Raw genomic sequence first — 18,744 nt, 5'->3', positions numbered from 1 at the left:
TGCAGGGCTTTTGTTGGTTTGTTTTTGTTTAATAGTTCTGCCATATGGATTTTTGGTAACGGATCCTCGCTTGACTTGCAGTTAAACATGAAACTTCTCATTGGGTAGTTTCGAAACTAGCAGGAGGAATCAGCTGCCAGTTTACTGCACGGTGGAAAGCTGCACGAGATTCCTGGATTGGAATGGAAACGCTAATTTAAAAGGTCAAGCGGAGCTGCGCCTCACGTTTTTGGCGTCCGTGTGCTCGGTACGGGCGGAGCAAACAAAGACCCGGCCAGCGAAGCCAGACGCCGAGATTCCTCTCGCCGCTGTTTCCCCAAAATAGTTCTGGAATCATGCCTGAAATGCCGGAGGACATGGAACAGGTAAGAGCTAGCAATTCAAGACCCAGTCTCGCCTCAGCGTCGCCTTAAACGCGATTCAAGACGACTGGTAAGAGCAGTATGGCTATAAAGAAAATACTAGCCGGTGCCATTTATTTCCTTAAGAAACATACGCTTGAGACACAGAATAAACTACCTTGGGTTTCTGACCCAGGAAATCAAACTCAGTTCGACAGAAATAAAATGTGAAGCAGAGCGATAGTTTCTCTCTCCACATTCAGTGCAGTGGTGGTGCAGGTTCTGTGTGGTATAAGATTTAATCCGTGGTGCATGCCCAGCTTTTGTCTTGTAGGGCTTGAATCTGCTAATGGGACTTTCAGTTACAGTTTGCACTCTCAAGACGTGACCCCCGTCGGAAGTCGGACATTGACTGTAAACATAGAACTTCTTCTTATTAAGCAAAATGACTAAAAATTGCACTTAAATATGTGCCCCTAGAGCTATGCCCAACTTTTGCCCGACAAGTGTCAAACCGTATTCTTAAACGTAGGCAAGCAAACATTTCCTCACTCACAAGGTTGCACCGGGAATCAAACCGCTAATTGCAGAAATGCTTGAATCTTCCTATTGAGTACATTTTATAATCTCCTTTAGGAAGAGACTCCTTCACACACTCCAACTAGAAACTTGAAACATTCTCACTTTTAAGGCGGATGAGGGATCTTAAATCTGTCCTCTCCTTCGGACTTTTTCTTATTATTCTTGTAACTTAGTGTTAGGTAGCCCTTTCTTTTAGTAAAGGCTTTCTTAAGCCTTTGCCTGGATTAGAAAAAAAAAAAAAATGGAAAAGTGGCGGGCCTCAGGCTGTCTTTGTTTTCTCTTACAAAGAATTATGTGAGTGAGGAATAAATTCTTTAGTGTCATGGAGGAAGCTGACGAAAACTTTTCCTAAAGGGCAGCTTAATCGTTAGTTTAAAAAGAAACCAGAATTGTGAAAATAAGGCCTTTGGGGGAAATCCAGGCAGTGGTCACGTTTTGGGGCGAGTTTTGAAATATCTTGTCGTGGTTTGTCTGGGTGAGAGCAGACTGCTGGGTAGGTAGAAAATGGGCCAGTCCTTTCCTGGGTGCGGGCTTTTTCAGTGCAAGTTTCGCAGGCTTGGCTGGCGCTGTACTTTGGAGTTTTTAACCTGCAGGTAATTCAGTTGAATGCTGAGTCAGACACTAGGGGCCGTTGTTCCTCATTAACTTTTAAACAGCCACACAGGTTTGGAAGAGTGCCCGGCATTGCGCCCTTCCTTGGCTCGATTTTAAGTTTTTGCAGCTCCTCCAAGACTTGGCTCGAGCAGCCCCTGGCAGCGTCCCCTAAGTGACTGTCCACTTAGGGCAGTCAGGACACCTGTTAAATCGACTTAAAAGTAGACCGGGATCGTTAACAGTTCAGTTTCTCGTTCTGTTATTCTGAGAAAAAAACGAATCTGCCTTTTAAAAAGTACCCAGATAATATTCTCTCCCACACCTTTTTATTTTTAATTAGCTAAAAATAATAAAAACTTTAAAAAAAAACTTCCCAGCATTTTTTTTTTAGCATTCCAGAAAAATATAGGTTCCAGAGATGTTAATGACTCAGCGGGCAACACCTATTTTTATTCTTTCTCCTTGCCTTAAAACAATCGACCAACCACACCTTACCTGGGTTGGTCGTCCACTCCTGTGAACCCAGCTCTTAGGAGGGGAAGCTGGAAGATCAGAAGTTCAAGATCATTCCCTGAGCTTGAGACTGCCTAAAACCAACCCAAACCAACCTTATCGCTGTGTTGATGGGAACACCCTTAGCTGTTGCCACGCCTAACGTTACAGATGTTGGAATCTATTTTGTATAATACATGCACAGTTGACTCTTAGGCATTTCGCAGTCTGCAAACCTAGAACTCTAGGCCATTTGATTCTTTACACATTTCACTGAGAAGGAAGAAGCAGACGGAGTGATTAAAAGACATTACACCCTCAGACCCAAGGAAGCCTGCAGTCGATGCTTGGCGTCGCTGCCTGTGCTTGCTCTGTCTCTTTAAGAACTGGCACGTGGGCTGAGAGCGTCCCTTGAGGTCCCGCCCCTTTTTGAATGCGTGGCGGGAGGCGGCCAATCAACAGCCGCAGCCATGGCGGCGGAAGCCGGAAGCGGTGGCCCGGGTCGGCCAGGGCCTAGGGGAGGAGGGCCAAGGTGGCGCGGGCGCTGTGGCCCCCGGCTGTGCTGCGCAGGAGGAGGCTGCGGTCGCGACTGCGGCGGCGCGAAGACGGCTGGCATGGTGGGCCGGGAGAAAGAGCTCTCTATCCACTTCGTTCCCGGCAGCTGCCGGCTGGTGGAGGTGAGGTGTGGGGCGTGGAGCCCTGGGCGGCGCCTCTGAGTTTGTTTACCTCGCTCCCCGCAGGGTTCCCGGTCGCCGCTGCAGCCAGGAAGCTGGGAGGTGGAGGCCCCCCGCCGCCGCGGAGGGCTTGTTTCCATTTGAGTTCTGGATTCATCATCTTTTATTCTGTGTTCCTGGGTCTTTAAGGAGAAGGGAGGGTGGCTTTTCATAAAAGACGGCGTTGGGGGCTGTCACCGTGGTGAATTCAGAGTTTGCACGGGGCACATTACTTCGGGCACTTGTGTGGATGTCAGTCAATTTCCCGGTATGCGATTACTGTTAACGCTCAGTCTCACGGGGGAGAAAACAGGCATAAAGGGTCTCACTCGAGTTTATTTTAGTCAGGTTTGAGCAGGAATTCCAGTTCAGATCTGTTTGGCCCTTGGCCTCCTAGGGTTTCAAGCCTGGCTTGTTGGAAGACTACTGAGATTTGGGAGTGTCTGGTAAACTTCCCCTGCCTCTTCCCAAATCCGACCCACCCTTCAGTTTCCAGCCCCTTAGCAGTCGCTGACCTACAGACTGTATCCAGCACAGTTGATAAGACTGTTAGAATTCCCAAACTAATTTGTCTTGTAGATAGAGGAAAGGATAGGGAGGTGGTCAGTTTTGTTAATGCCAAAAAATATTTGAGACAGGGTCTTTGCTGGCTAGTTTTATGTCAATTTGATACAAGCTAGAGTCACTGCAGAGGAGGGTGCCTCAGTTGAGAAAATGCCTCCGTAGGATTGGGCTTCAGGCAAGCCTGTAGGGCCTTTTTTGTTTTTTCGAGACAAGGTTTGTCTGTGTAGCTTTGGCGCCTTTCCTGGAATTCACTCTATAGCCCAGGCTGGCCTTGAACTCAAGAGATCCGCCTGGCTCTGCCTCCCGGGTGCTGGGATTAAAGGCGTGCGCCACCAATGCCCGTGGCATTTTCTTAATTAGTGATTGATGTGAGAGGGACCACCCCATTATGGGTAGGACCTTCCCTAGGAGGTGGTCCTGAGCTGTGTTAGAAAGCAGGCTGAGCAGGCCAGCAATGGGGAGCGAGCCAGTACGCAACAACTCTCCATAGCCTGTGTGGGCTCCTGCCCCCAGGTTCCTGTCCTGACTTTCTCCAGTGATGAGCAGTGATGTGAGAATGTAAGGCAAATAAACTCCTTCCTCCTCAGCTTGCTTTGGTTGTGTTTTCTCACAGAAATAGTAACCCTAACTAGAACAGGTTCTGTCTGTTTAACCCTTACCGTCCTGAAACTCACTATGTAGAGTGGGCTGACCTTGGGCTCAACAGAGATTCCCCTGCCTCTACATCCCAGAGTGCTGGGATTAAAGACAGGGGCTACCACGTCCAGCTGTTGATGCAAAATTTTTATATTTGGGTGACAGTACATTCAGTATTGTCTCCAAGTGACTGGGCCTTAGCTAACTTTCAAATTTATTTACAGTTCCAGACTGCTGACAGCATGTGACCGTTTTCTGCATGCATACATGTATGTACACATGTAAGCTTAATGTGTTAAAAGCAAAGTGGAAAGTGGTATGCTGGGTATAACTGACTGGAATGCCTATAATCTCAGCACTCAGGAAATTAGTAGTGATGGGTAGATATGATTGCTTTTCAGCATGGTGGGGTATATGGGTGGCTTTTCATGTTTTGTTTTGTTTTTGAAACGGGGTCTCACACTGTATTCATGACTGGCCTCAAACCAATGGAGATCTGCCTGCCTCTGCCTCCACCTCTGGTGGACTGAGATTAATGGTGCTACCACACCCAGCAATGTTTTCCATTAAAAAATAGTACAGTAGCTGGGCATGGTGGCTTATGCTTTAAGCCCAGCACTCTGAAAGCTGAGGCTGGAGGATTTCCAGGTAAGCCAGGCTGCATAGTGAGACCCTGTCTCAAAGCAAAACAGCAACAAAACGGTACAGACAGCTGTGGTTTGCATGCAGTTGGTGCTGTCTCAGCCTGTACAATTGACATTTACTCTGGTCACTCTGAGGGTTGGCTTAGTTAATGCTAGAGAGGCAACCCTTATTAGTTCCTGTGAAGAGTACTGCCTGTGAGTATAATGGGGAGACAGCAAGATGGGCTAGTCCCATCCGAATTCCTTCCTACTTAAGCAGTCTGGACATCTTTTCTTTTCTTTTTTTGGTTTTTCAAGACAGGGTGTCTCTGTGTAGCTTTGGACCCTGTCCTGGAACTCAGTTTATAGACCAGGCTGGCCTCGAACTCACAGACATACACCTGCCTCTGCCTCCCGAGTGCTGGGATTAAAGGTGTTTGCCACCACTGCCCGATTGGACATCTTTTCTTAAATCTCAAGGATATTCAGGGATGTTACAGAGGTGGAAAGTGAGTGTGAAACTTTCAAGTTTTCTGTCTTTTTTTTTCTTTTGGAGGCCAGTCTTTGTATCTGGGCCTTGTCTTGAACTCAGGATCCTCCTGCCTGGAATGACCAGTACAGAGATCCGCCTGGCTCTGCCTCCCGAGTGCTGGGATTAAAGGCATGTGCCACCACTGCCCGGCCAGTTTTCTTTCTTTTTAAAACATTTGTATGTGTGTGTGCGCGCCAACCGTATAGATGTGTACCATGTGTGTCCAATACCTACTGAGGCCAAAAGAGGGTGTCCATTCCACTAGAGCTGGAGGTACAGAGGTACAGGCTGCCCAGTGTGGATGCTCAGAACCCAATTCTGATTCTGCGCAAGAGCAACATTTTTTTAGATTTATTTTTTATTTTATGTGTATGGTGTTTTGCCTGCATATATGTTTGTTCACCACATGCGTGCAGTACTCTTGGACGTCCAAAGAGGGTGCTAGTATCCCAGGTGTTAGCCCCTATGTGAAATCAAGCCAGGGTCTCCCAGCCCCATGTTTTTTCTTGTATGGTGTTTCCTCGGGCATCTTCATGGTGTTTATTACATGTACAGTGTTTTTTAAATCTACTAGACTTGACATGTTTTGACCCGTTTCATTTTAGCTGTGTGTGTGTGTGTGTGTGTGTGTGTGTGTGTGTGTGTGTGTATACAAATGTGGTTCTTGAGTCAGGGTCTTACTATATGGTTCTGAATGGCCTGGAATTCCCTCTGTAGACCAGACTATTCTTAGTTGGCTGATAGTCTCCTGCCTACTTCTGTCCCCTGGGTGCTGGGATTAAAGATCATCTCCACACCTGTTGTATAGTTACTTTCTTGACAAAGTTCAAAGAAAATATTTTGCCAGCTTGAGTCTTCATTTTCATAAATTGCCTGGCTTAAAGTGGTATTACAGCTGCCACATGAAATTTCTTTAACTTTTAAAAAAATGTTTTGAAGTTGGTTGAATTAAAATCCTCAATATTTTTTATATACTGCCTTCCTACTCCCCCACCCCCGCCATCCTCTACATTAGAAACACCTGGTTTTGGTGTCCTTAAGTAATGTATGTATATTTACTAAATCATTTAGCGTACGTAAAATTAGGGCTCAAAATGTCTTTGGCTGTTGCTTTTGTAAAAGGTTTTTTGCTAGTTGAGAGTTAGGTGACTTTAACAGAAATAAGTTCTCATGATAAACTTTAATGAAATTTCCAGCTGTGGAGCTCATACTGGGCTTACAGGTGTGTGACACCATGCCAGCTTAAAACATTATTTTTAAAAAAGGAAAAGTTGGCTTTACTTGAGAATTTGGCAGGAAAATGTTGCTTGATTTTGGAACTTTGCCTCGAACATACAGAATTTAAATTATTTCTTAAGCTTTTTAAAATTTCTTGGAACACGAATATTTTTCTCAATAGCAACACAGATCAATTTAAAATTTTCTTTACTGTCTGTATATTAGTCATAAGGATTCTGTATAAGTAAATTTAGTACTGACTGAGGGACATATGTTAGTTTGTTCAAATTTAGAATATATGCTTTAAGGGTCAAATCAATTTTAATTTAAATAAACTCTTTTGAAATGTTGACCGATTTCAAACCCATCAAAATGAGACATATCATCTGAGTCTTGTGCATTTTCATAATATCTTTGAAGATGTGAAATTCTTGTTGACTACTTATCAAGGTGATAGGATCACTTCATCAGTCATAAAAGCAAAATAACTCCCATTATTAACATGAAATCTAAATCAAATGGGGAGGTTACTTATGATTTATCTTAGGTTCTTTTTCTTGATTATTAATACTTTGTTCCTTTAATTTTTCTTTCTTTTTTTACTAGTCTGGAAGATTTTAGTTTTTATTAACTTATTCATTAAAAAAATTAAACTTATTTTACATTCATGAATGTTTCATCTGCGTGTATATGTCTGTGTACCACATGCTTGCCTGGTGCCCACAGAGGCCAGAAAAGGGCATCGGATCCTCTGAATCAGGAGTTACAGATAGTTTTTAGCAGCCATGTGGGTTTTGAGAATCGAGAAGAGCACCCAGTGTTCTTAACCACAGAGCCATCTCTCCTGCCTCTTATTTTTTATTTTTAATAGAGAGAAAGAGAGAGAAGGTGTGTCTACTTACAGGAATGCAGTTGCTCTCAGAGGCCAGATCTGGAACTTTAGTTATAGGTAGTTGTAAGCCACTCAGTGTCTATCTTCTGCAAAAGCAGTGTGTGTTCTTAACCACTAAGCCACCTCTCTAGTCCCAATGAGACTGATTATTAAAACTTATCAAGTCAGGGCTGGAAAGATGGCTCTATGGCTAAGAGTACTTTGTTGATTTGCAAAGACCCAGGCTCAGTTTCCAGCACCTACCTGTTAGCCCACTGCCTGTGCTCAAGTTCCAGGAGATTTTATACCCTCTTCTGAACTCCTCAGGCAGTGCAGGTGGTGCACACACATGCATGCAGGCAAAACACTCAGACACATAAAATAAAATAATTAAAAAACAAACTCATTAACTCATACAGTTGTTGATGCAGTTTGATTAATCTAGCTTTGAAACTGACTTTTTAGGTATGTGACATTAATGTAAAAAAAAACTTAGATTTCAGGTATTTGGTACACAATAATGGCACCCCCCCCCCCTTTTTTTTAAGGTTTATATATTTATTGTATACAGTATTCTGCCTGCATGTATCCCTGCATGCCAGAAGAGGGCACCAGATCTTACTACAGATGGCTGTGAGCCACCATGTGGTTGCTGGGAATTGAACTCAGGACCTTTGGAAGAGCAGCCAATGCTTTTACCCTCTGAGCCATCTCTCCAGCCCAGCACCTCATTTCTTTAGGAGAATTATTTTCAAACTGGCTACCCTTTCTGCTTCTAGGAGGAAGTAAACATCCCTAGCCGGCGTGTTCTAGTTACTGGTGCCACAGGGCTTCTTGGCAGAGCGGTTTACAAAGAATTTCAGCAAAGTAACTGGCACACCATTGGCAGTGGCTTTCGAAGAGCCAGACCAAAATTTGAACAAGTGAACCTGTTGGATTCTGAAGCAGTTCATCACCTCATTCATGATTTTCAGGTATGACTTTGTATATTGAAGTTGTATATGCATTTTACTAAGAGTTCTCTGGATTATACAGAAAGTGTGCATGCTGACTGGAAGTTGTGCTTGAAACTGTAACCTGTTGAGCAGCAACAGTACAGCTCACACTTCTTTTTGTTTTTTTTTTTGTTTTGTTTTTTTTTTTGTTTTTCGAGACAGGGTTTCTCTGTGTAGCTTTGCGCCTTTCCTGGAACTCACTTGGTAGTCCAGGCTGGCCTCGAACTCACAGAGATCCGCCTGGCTCTGCCTCCCAAGTGCTGGGATTAAAGGCGTGCGCCACCACCGCCCGGCTCCACACTTCTTTTTGTTTGTTTGTTTGTTTATTTACTTGTGGTGGTGCAGGTGTGGGGGCCAGGGTCCCCAGCATGCTGGGCAGGTACTCTACCCCAGAGCCAGATCCTCCTCCCTGTCCGGTACAGCTTTGTAGAGTGGCACAGCTTGTATTTATGCAGTGCTTTCCAAATAATATCCCCTTATAAATGTTTGGGTGTTATCTGGGAACTGGAAAAAAAAAATTTGTTATTTTTGCTTTAGAGACAAGAAAGTACAGTCAGGAGGATTTCAGTAACCTATTTGTCATGATCCAAGGAAAGTTAGAGGGAAATTGAGATACTGTTCTCCTTATCAAATTTTAGCTTTGGTTCTTTCTAAAGGTCTGGGTCCAAGAGCATGGGTACTAGAAATACCAAGGAAACCCGATTTTAGGCTGCATGCCCAAAGAGTGTACTGTATGAAGTCTGTGATGGGCCCAGGATGCTGCATTTGAAGCATCCCAGATTCTGCGCACTAGAAATACCAAGAAAACCCGATTTTAGGCTGCATGCCCAAAGAGTGTACTGTATGAAGTCTATGATGGGCCCAGGATGCTACATTTGAAGCATCCCAGATTCTGCGCATTTAAGCTTAAAAACAATTCTTAGATTATGCCTCCTGGAGCAGTTGTTGAGGAAATTGGGTGTGTGGGCATTCATTGTCTCTCATTCTCTTTCTCTTTTTAAATTATTTTTATTTATTTTGTATGTGTGAGTGTAGGCAGAGTTTTTCTGTGTTCTGGCAGTCACTCCCAAATAACCACACAGAGTCATTATTAATTATAAATGCTCAGCTGATAGCTCAGGCTTGTTACTAGCTAACGCATACATTTTAAATTTACCCACATTTCTTACCTACGCTCTGCCATGTGGCTTGGTACCTTTTCTCAGTACAGTACTTGGTACCTTTTCTCAGTACAGCAGGTTTATCTCCTTTTCTCCACATTTTGTGATTCTGAGGCTCTTCCCCTTCTTCGTGCTCTCCTTGTCTACAAGTCTTTTTGTCGGCCTTACCTCTACCTGTCCAGCTATTGACCAGCCAGCTTCTTTATTAATCCAATCACAGTGAGACACATTCACATAGTGTAAAGTAATATTTCACATATGGGTGTTTTGCGTACATGTATGTCTGTGCAATGCATGTGTGTGGTCCCTGCAGAGGGCAGAAAAGGGAGTCTGCCTAGTGAAACTGGAGTTACAAATGGTTGTTAGCCATCGTGTGGGTTCCAGCCCCCAGCACACTGACTGTTAACACCATTCTTGGTTCTTGCTCTATTCCTTTTGCATTAAAAAAGCCTTCTCTGTTGAAGATCTCCTGCATTACTCTGTTTGGGTGTATCTGGGGCTCTTTAAATGTGGCTCTTTCACTCAAGTGTGAAGACCTGTTCTTCTCACAGTACTTACTGTGTCCTGGTTAGTTGTCAGCTTGACAGGAGCTACAGTCATCTGCAGAGAGGGAATCTCAATTGAGAAAATGCCTCCACTGTGTTGGTCCATGGGTTTTTGTTTGTTTGTTTGTTTTTTATTTTTAAACTAATGACTGATGTGAGTGGGCCTAAGTTGTATAAGAACGCAGGCTGAACATACCAACAAGTACAAGCCAGTATGCAGTGCACCCTGGCCTCTGTACCACTTCCTGCCATGACTCCCTTCACTGATGTACCTTGATGTGTAAGTGGAATAAACCCTTTCCTCCCCAAGTTGTTTTGGTCCATAGTAATAGGAAACGAACTAGAACATGATGGCTTACTGCATTTCTGGTCAGATGGACACACAGGTTCTGTAGGTAGTTGATTCTGGTTAAATGACTGGTCGAAAGTCTTGAACTTATACATTTCACTTGCAACTGATGTCATGAAGTCATTAAATGCTAGGGTTGGAGTTGCAGAGCACTTAGTGTGTGTGAGGACTGGGGACTGATGAGTAAATAAGTCATAGTCATGTACGTGATAACCCTTTAACACCACATTGGGAGAGCAGTCTTATTTTGATTATAGATATAGTTACTAATAGTTTTATCTGCATTTTTTTTAAAATAATCTTTTTTTTTTACATTTATATTTTATGTATGAGTGTTCTGCATGCCAGAAGAGAGCATCATATCCTCTTATAGATGGTTGTGAGCCATCATGTGGTTGCTGGGAATTGAACTCAGGACCTCTGGAAGAGCAACTGGAACTCTTAACCACTGAGTCATCTCTCCAGGCCTTTTTCTGCATTTTTGGCTAGGGATTACTAAGTTGTTTCTTACCTTGGCTAGGGGTGTAGCCCGGGGTTACATACCTGCCTAGTGTGTGATGTGCAAGTGTACAAAGTGTACAAGGTTCTGGGATCCTTAGCACTGCCCAAAACAACCCAAAAAAACCAAATCCAACAAAATAAGTTGTTCTATTCTTTGCAGACCGTGTGTGTGTGTGTGTGTGTGTGTGTGTGTGTGTGTGGTGTTTTGTTTTTTTGAGGAAGAAAAAGGAAATATGAGAAAGCTATTAAAAATTAAATGACTTATTATTAATTAATTGAAGGAATGTTGGCCTAAGAACCTTTTCTTTCTCTAAAGTTACTCTAAGGAAGCCATAGTTCTCTGTTGCTTTCCATTTTGAGTTAAAACTCAATTTTTATCTTTCAGCCTCATGTCATAGTACATTGTGCTGCAGAGAGAAGACCAGATGTTGTTGAGAGTCAGCCAGATGCTGCTTCCCAGCTGAATGTGGGTGCCTCTGAGAATTTAGCAAAGGAGGCAGGTAATGCTACATCGTCACTGGATTTTTTAAGACATGCTTATTTTATGTCTGTGAATGTTTTGTCTGCATGTATGTCTGTGTGCCATATGTGAACCTGCATCAGACCCCTGGAACTGGAGTTACAGATGGTTGTGAGCATCCATGTGGGTGCTAGGACCCAAACCAAACCCAGATCCTCTACAAGAGTAGCCAGTGTTTTTGGTTTTTCGAGACAGGATTTCTCTGTGTAGTTTTGGTGCCTGTCCTGGATCTCGCACTGTAGACCAGGCTGGCCTTGAACTCATAGAGATCCACCTGGCTCTGCCTCCTAAGCGCTGAGATTAAAGGCGTGCACCACCACTGCCTGGGATCTGACCAGTGTTCTTAGCTGCTCAGCCATCTCCCCAGTCTCCTTCACTGTGTTTTGTTTTGTTTTGAGACAGAGTTTCTCTCTGTTACCTTGGTTGTTCTGGAACTCGCTTTGTAGACCAGGCTGGCCTCAAAAGAAATCCCTGCACTGCCTCCAGAGTGCTGGGATTAAAGGTGTGCCACCACCATGCCCAGCTTCCTGGGGTTTTTAAGTTGAAAGTTTTGTAGCTCTCTTATATGTGTTTTTGTTTAAGAAAAAAAACAAAAACAGAAAACATTCCAAACAAAAGTAATAAAATAGACTTTTCTTTTTGTAGCTGCGATTGGAGCATTTCTCATCTACATTAGCTCAGATTATGTGTTTGATGGCACAAACCCCCCTTACACAGAAGAAGATATACCAAGTCCCCTGAATCTTTATGGCAAAACAAAATTAGATGGAGAAAAGGCAGTCCTGGAGAATAATTTAGGTAAGGTCCAGTGTCTTTGGCTCCTGATCATTTTTGAAGACTGTTGTGTTGTTTATGAAGAACGTATTCTTAATTTATAAAAATATCCAGAATAGCGTGTGTGTGTGTGTGTGTGTGTGTGTGTGTGTGTGTGTGTGTGTTACATGCCTGAACTCCTGGCACTTGGAAGCTGGGTCAGTGAGGTTCTGTCCTCCCCTCTTCTAATTAAAAAAGGAAAGAAACGGAAAATGGGGACTATAGATGACTAGTAATTAGAGTATTTACTGGTGAGATACCTTGGTAGGTAAAAATGCTTGCCACCAACTGATGTGTTGGATTCCTGAGACCTACATTGTGGACAGAGAGAACTGCTCCTGTAAGTTGTCCTCAGACCCTCACACTTGTGCACCCCCTCCAAGCACATAAATAAATGTAATAAAATTTTTGAGGCATCCTATATACCATGATCTTTTTCTTTTTTACCATGTGCGTTCATGTGTACATACATAAAAATAACTTCTTTAAAAAGAAATTAAAAGAAAATATAACAGTGAGAGTATAAAATCTCTCCTGTGTGCTGATTCCTCAGGAAGACAAAATAAAATGTGGTTTCTTAAGAGAGATATTTTTGTATAATTTTTTCAAGTGTTTGCGTTTTGATCCATAATCTGACTTTCTTCCCACGTCTTTGCATCTCATTATATGTGGTGCCAGTTCTGAGGAGACTTCTTCCTGTCTGTGGGAGCATCATGCTCAGCTTCATTTCTATCTGTTAGAGCACCATGCTCAACATAATGATTCCTATGGGAACTGATGCCTTAGGTCGTAGTGTGCCCCTGAAAAACAGCCACCAGCTTGTAATGCCCTCATTTACAGACATTTAATTTGTTGGGGTTTTGTGATTTTTTGGGTTTTTTTTTTTTTAATATTCTAGGTTATTCTGTGTCAGTGGTAGAGTGATTGCTAAGCATGCATGATGCCCAAGGTTAAATCTCCAGCACCACCAGATAAAGTAAATACATAAAGTAAATAAAATAAATATATAAATCAACCCTGCAAAAGTCTCCCTAGCATCAATCTCCCTTCTTGCTCTGCTTCATGTTGCTGCTACAGTACACAGAATGGTTCGCTTATAAAGAACTGGAATTTACTTCTCACAGTTCTGGAGGCTGGGAAATGTAATATCCAAGAACCAGCCTGTGGTAAAGGCCTCCTTTCTGCTTGTCCTCAACCAAACTAGACAGCTCCCCATTAAGCTCTTTCAGAGTGGTGTCTTCATGACCTAAACATCTTCCCAACGCACCTCCCCCAAACCAATCACACACACACACACACACACACACACACACACACACACACACACACACACTCTGTTGGACTGGGAATTATATAATTGTGGAGTGGGTACAACATTCAAACCACAGCAAGACTTGTCTTTACTTGCTCAGTAATTATAAGAGAAAATACATGTCTACTTTGTTAAAGTGCTAATAATCTAAAGGTATCAACCCCTCACCAGGTACCAGTATAAAATCTAATATTGAACATTTCTTCAACCATGGTCGTAAGTGACCACTCAACTCTATCCTCCCACCCCCACCCCCCAGATTGATTAGTTTTTGATTGGTACTTTTGTGTGTATATACTTGGCCAGATCCAGTGATGATTAATTAATCAAACACTTGATTGTGTATCTTCTAGGGACAAGAGTGTTGTTTACATAATCACAAGGTGTTTACCAGTCCGGGGGAAACCTTACACTGATGTATTCCTGCTATCACATACGAAGCCTGTGTAGATGATTTCCCACTTGTCCCAAAATTGTTCTTCAGTGCTGTTGTCTTTCACTTGACCTCCAGTCAGGAGTATTCTTTTCATTTGGTTGTCCAGATAGGCTCTATTTTTAATGGGTGTAATGACCAATTAGATAAGAATTCTGTATGTGACAATAGATACTTAGAATAATCATGATCACCTTTGAGTTTGTTCAGTTATGAGCTACAGCCCATTCTGGTATATTTTTATTAAAAGGCAAGATTTCCACTTTGCTCTTGTTTAAATCCACACAATTTCTCTTTACATCCAAACTTGGGGAAGAGGCAGCCATAAAGTACCTGTGTGTATTGTCCCTAGGGGCTGCTGTCTTGAGAATTCCTGTTCTGTATGGGGAAGTTGAAAAGCTTGAGGAAAGTGCTGTGACTGTTATGTTCGACAAGGTACAGTTCAGCAACAAGTCAGCAAACATGGACCACTGGCAGCAGAGGTTCCCCACACATGTGAAGGACGTAGCCAGTGTGTGCCGGCAGCTGGCAGAGAAGAGGATGCTGGTGAGTCTTGGGAAGGATGGGGCCTGACTTCTGTCTTAGTGAAAGTTCTGCTTTTCTGTGTTGAACCTCCATGGGTGTACACAGATTATCATAGACTGAAAGGTAAACATGCTTTTTGAAGCAGGAAACCAGACAGAAGCTGTTCTTACAGAGGAGAGGCTGTATTCATGAGGTCTGTAGAATGTAAGCGACCCTGTCTCTGCCTTCCTAGTGTTGGGAATAGAGGCCCAGTGCATCAACTACACCCAGTGAGAGTTAATTTTTTTTAATTTATTACACATGTGCGTGTTTTCATAAATTTATGTACACCACATGCATGCAAGTATCCAAGGAAGCCAGAGGCCATTGGATCCCTTGGGAACTGAACCCAGATCCTCTTTTAACCACTGAGCCATTGATCCAGCCCAGAATGGGAATTCATTTTAAGCATTTGGTGAAGTTGGCATTAAATAGAATGTCCATAAGAAGATGGGGAACAGTTTAGTTTGGAGTACAAATAATGCTGGTCACAGCATGACTGACTGCATTTTTGTATTATATGAAAATTACACTAGTGTGTGCTAGGGGAAACTGACCCTTTCTTCCAACAGGTGGAAGGCAAGTACTAACCACAGATTGTCCTTTGACCTCCACACATGTGCTGTGGCATGCACACTTGAGTTCACACACATGCAGTTAATTCTACTATATCATGAGCCTTTGGAAATCTGTTAAAGCAGGGGAGGAAGCCTCAGCAAGACTGAAAGTTAATATCATAGCATGCATGGCATGATTAAGTGTATTTAACTAGTTCATCTCTTTAGGTTTATTAAGATGGCTTCACTTGGTTACTCAGAGTGGCCTTGAACCCCTGCGTAGCTCAGGCTGCCCTTGCATTCAAGGCTCTTTCTGCCTCATCTTCCCCGAATGCTAATTACTGCTGTGTGTCATTGTGCTTATCAGGTTCATTTTAAAGTGATTTTATAACTGATCTTGGTGGTGCACACTTGTAGTACCAGCACTTGTAAAAGCAGCAGGGTCAAGAGGATTCCTATGAATTCTAGGCCCATTGTCTGTATACTGAGCCAAGGCTACAGAGCAAAACTTTGCTTAAAACCAACAAAAAGAATGAGGCTGAAGATTGGTTCAGACAGTAGAGTGCTTGTCTAGCATGCACAAAGCCCTGTACTGAATCTCAGTACCTCATAAACCTGGCATGGTGGTATGAGCCTGTAATCCCTAGGAGTCTCAGAAACTGGGGGGTAGGCTGTATGAGATCATGTCTCAAAACTATATTGTTTTTATTTTAACTTAGAATAATTTAAAATGTCAATTAAAATTAGTCGCTGTCTCTAAATTAGCACCATTTGTATTTTTATTTCAAAAAGTTATTTCTATAAATTGCTTTTAGTGTTGGAATATTTGTAGACATTTGATTTTAGGTATTTTGAAGAGGATTTTTCAAAAAAAAAAAAGGTAGATTTGCATTTTGATTCTTGCACCTTTAAAATTAAATTTCTTGTCAAACCTTACCATTGACTTTCTCCCCCGCCCCCTTCCCTTGTCTTTGTTGTCAGGATCCATCCATTAAGGGAACCTTTCACTGGTCTGGCAACGAGCAGATGACCAAGTACGAAATGGCATGCGCGATTGCTGATGCCTTCAACCTCCCGAGCAGCCACTTAAGGCCTGTAAGTCTCCTGATTGACACCTCCCTCCTGACTTGCTAAGGCTGCTGTATGTTATTGATAACATTTTTCTGTTTGGGGTAACTAATCAAAGTGAACTGGGTTTGGATCTTGACAGTACCTGGTGGTAAATTATCCCTAAAGAAGTCAGAGTATTGAAGTTTATAGAGAAGTATGGAGGAGGCGGGGGTGGATGGAGGGAGGGTACTTGCTGTAAAGCCTGACAACCTGAGTCCATCCACATGACAGGAGAGAACTGACTCCCATTGTCTGTCTTCTGACCTCTACAAGAGCATATACTCCCTCTCTCCCTCCCCACTTTCTCTCTCACCTACCCACACAGAATTGATTTATTTAGTTTTAGTTTTTCAAAACAGGGTTTTTGTGTGTAACACTGGCTGTCCTGGAACTCACTCTGTATACCATACTGGCCTTGAACTCACAGAGTTCCACCTACTTCTGGGTCCTGAGTGCTGGGATTAAAGGCGTGTACTATCACCACCTGGCTGATTTTTTTTTTTTTTTTGTTAGAGTATTGTCTAGATGGCAACATGTTTATTTTTCTAGCTCTAATAAAAGGGGTTTTTTTGCATAAAGGAAAGCTAAAATAGAAGTATCAAGTCTTAACATGTTACTTCCTTTACTCATGATTTGTTTTTGTTTTTTCTTTAAAGATCACTGACAGCCCTGTCATAGGAGCACAACGCCCCAAAAATGCTCAGCTCGACTGCTCCAAATTGGAGACTTTGGGCATTGGCCAGCGGACACCATTTCGGATTGGAATCAAAGAATCACTCTGGCCTTTCCTCATCGACAAGAGATGGAGACAGACCGTCTTCCATTAGTTTATGTGTTGTGTATTTTTTTAAATGAAAAGGATAGTATGTGGCACTTTTTCAAGAATAAAGGAAATAGTTTTGTATGAGTACTCCTTAATTGTGACTCATGATCCTTCAGGTGAATGATGCTGTTGCACTAGGGGAACGTCGGACAGACTGAGGGCAGTGATGCCTGGTTTGCAGTCATGGCTTTCTGTTGATTGTTTTGTTCTCGCTTACTTACCTTGCTGTTCAAGTCATGTGAATTATGATTCTTAATGTCCGAGAGCTGGAATAAAGCAGACTGTTAGACTTTGGATGAAATGCATTGTCCATTCCTATAACTCCCTTTTTTGTTGTTTTGTTTGTTGACTTTTGTATATTGATAGTTTCAGTGTATGTAGAATCCTATAGAAATCATTGGTGTTCATTATTTGCTTTGCTTGAGCCCAGATCAAAATGCTTGAAGAAAAGAAAACTTTATTTTTGCAACTTTGAGTATGGTTTTTACGCTTGATTCTTTGATGTGTTCTGTATATGAGAACTTGTATAGCCTGTCACCTCACCTTCATAGCACCATGTGGCAAACACTGGGAGAGTGCGCGTGTGTGTATTTTTTTAATATAAATACATATCTGTCTCTTTCACTCTGTCACCAAGTGAAATTTCATACATGTGGTTATAATGATGAGCCTTGTATGTCTTTTGATCACTTATGAATAACAATAAATACTGCTGGCATGTAACACTTGGTTTCTTTTTTATGTAAAAATACATAAATTTTTAATTCTTTGAGAATTTCAGACAGTGTATTTTCATCATATTCACCCCTGCGCTCTAGCTCCTATATCCACCCTCACCTCTAGTGTCTTTTTTTTTTTTAAATACTGAGTCCAATCTGCTATCCTTGTACTCATGGGTGGAGCTACCCACTTGAGCATGGTTGACCTACCAGGGACCACACTCTTTAACTGTCTTCCATTCTCAGAATTGGTTTCTCTCTCTTTCATTTTGCTTCTTTTTAATTGTAATTACTGCTGGGCATGATGGTACATGTCATTTATCCCGTAAGAAGCAGGTAGATTTCTGCCTTGGAGGCCAGTTTGGTCTAAATAGCAAGTATCAGGCCATCCAGGGCTACATAGTGAGACTTTGTCTCAAGAAAATGTAAGGACTGGCTATCAACCAATTATTCTTTTGTTTTAGTTTTTAAGTTACATACTTACAATATCTGATGTGTAATAATCAGCATACAGTATGGTATAAGGCAACAGTTGAGATCTAGAAGTAGCTTCTTGTACCCACTGATTAGAATCAACTCCATGATCTTGTTACCTTTTCCACTAAGGATGCACTGCCTGCCAGGAGGTGGTTGCGCAGTGTCTGAGTGCCTCATCTGGACAGTCATTCTCAGATGATCTTGGCCTCGACACTGCCTTCACTTTTTTTTTTTTTTTTTTTTTTTTTTTTGGTTTTTCGAGACAGGATTTCTCTGTGTAGCTTTGTGCCTTTCCTGGAACTCACTTGGTAGCCCAGGCTGGCCTCTAACTCACAGAGATCCGCCTGGCTCTGCCTCCCAGTGCTGGGATTAAAGGCGTGCACCACCACCGCCCGGCTCTGCCTTCACGTTTTAAAGTTTACTTAGAATTTGGGACTAGAGTGGATCTTGGTTTTGGTTACAGCAGCAATCCCCAGACTGCGTTATGTTTTAGAATTTACTGTGTAATTTCTGATGCCATTTTAACCATGGGCTGATGCACTGAAATGGAATATAAAAAAATTAAAGCCAGTCGGGCGGTGGTAGTGCACGCCTTTAGTTCCAGAGGCAGAGCCAGGCGGATCTCTGAGTTCAAAGCCAGCCTGGTCTACAGAGCGAGATCCAGGACAGGCACCAAACTACACAGAGAAACCCTGTCTCA

The 18,744-nt window shown here is 42.6% G+C and overlaps 1 protein-coding gene across 2 annotated transcripts; it reads left to right on the top strand.

Annotated features, from left to right (window-relative positions):
* The first annotated feature begins 171 nt into the window (after nt 1-171).
* On the top strand, nt 172-17,571 carry Mat2b (methionine adenosyltransferase 2 non-catalytic beta subunit). Of its 2 annotated transcripts, none has more exons than XM_059270360.1 (7): nt 172-365; nt 7,946-8,140; nt 11,102-11,216; nt 11,882-12,034; nt 14,147-14,340; nt 15,897-16,010; nt 16,682-17,571. In XM_059270360.1, exons 1-7 carry the CDS (start codon nt 336-338, stop codon nt 16,850-16,852), a joined length of 972 nt encoding a protein of 323 aa, XP_059126343.1. In that variant the 5' UTR covers nt 172-335; the 3' UTR covers nt 16,853-17,571. The 2 variants fall into 2 exon arrangements, with proteins under 2 accessions (XP_059126343.1, XP_059126342.1); XM_059270359.1 differs by lacking the exon at nt 172-365 and adding an exon at nt 2,510-2,686.
* Nucleotides 17,572-18,744: the final 1,173 nt, after the last annotated feature.

The sequence above is a fragment of the Peromyscus eremicus genome, chromosome 8a (assembly GCF_949786415.1).
Source record: "Peromyscus eremicus chromosome 8a, PerEre_H2_v1, whole genome shotgun sequence".
Lineage (NCBI taxonomy): Eukaryota > Metazoa > Chordata > Mammalia > Rodentia > Cricetidae > Peromyscus > Peromyscus eremicus.
The sequence above is the reverse complement of the archived record's forward strand: the minus strand, read 5'-3'. Positions and strand labels throughout refer to the sequence as shown.

What these genes read in the sequence shown, in the direction of transcription:
- Mat2b (XM_059270359.1), top strand. Translation starts at nt 2,624, where the DNA reads ATGGTGGGCCGGGAGAAAGAGCTCTCTATCCACTTCGTTCCCGGCAGC. An exon ending in GCAGCTGCCGGCTGGTGGAG is followed by an intron (nt 2,687 to 7,945) that starts GTGAGGTGTGGG and finishes TTCTGCTTCTAG; the next exon opens with GAGGAAGTAAACATCCCTAG. An exon ending in AGTCCTGGAGAATAATTTAG is followed by an intron (nt 12,035 to 14,146) that starts GTAAGGTCCAGT and finishes TATTGTCCCTAG; the next exon opens with GGGCTGCTGTCTTGAGAATT.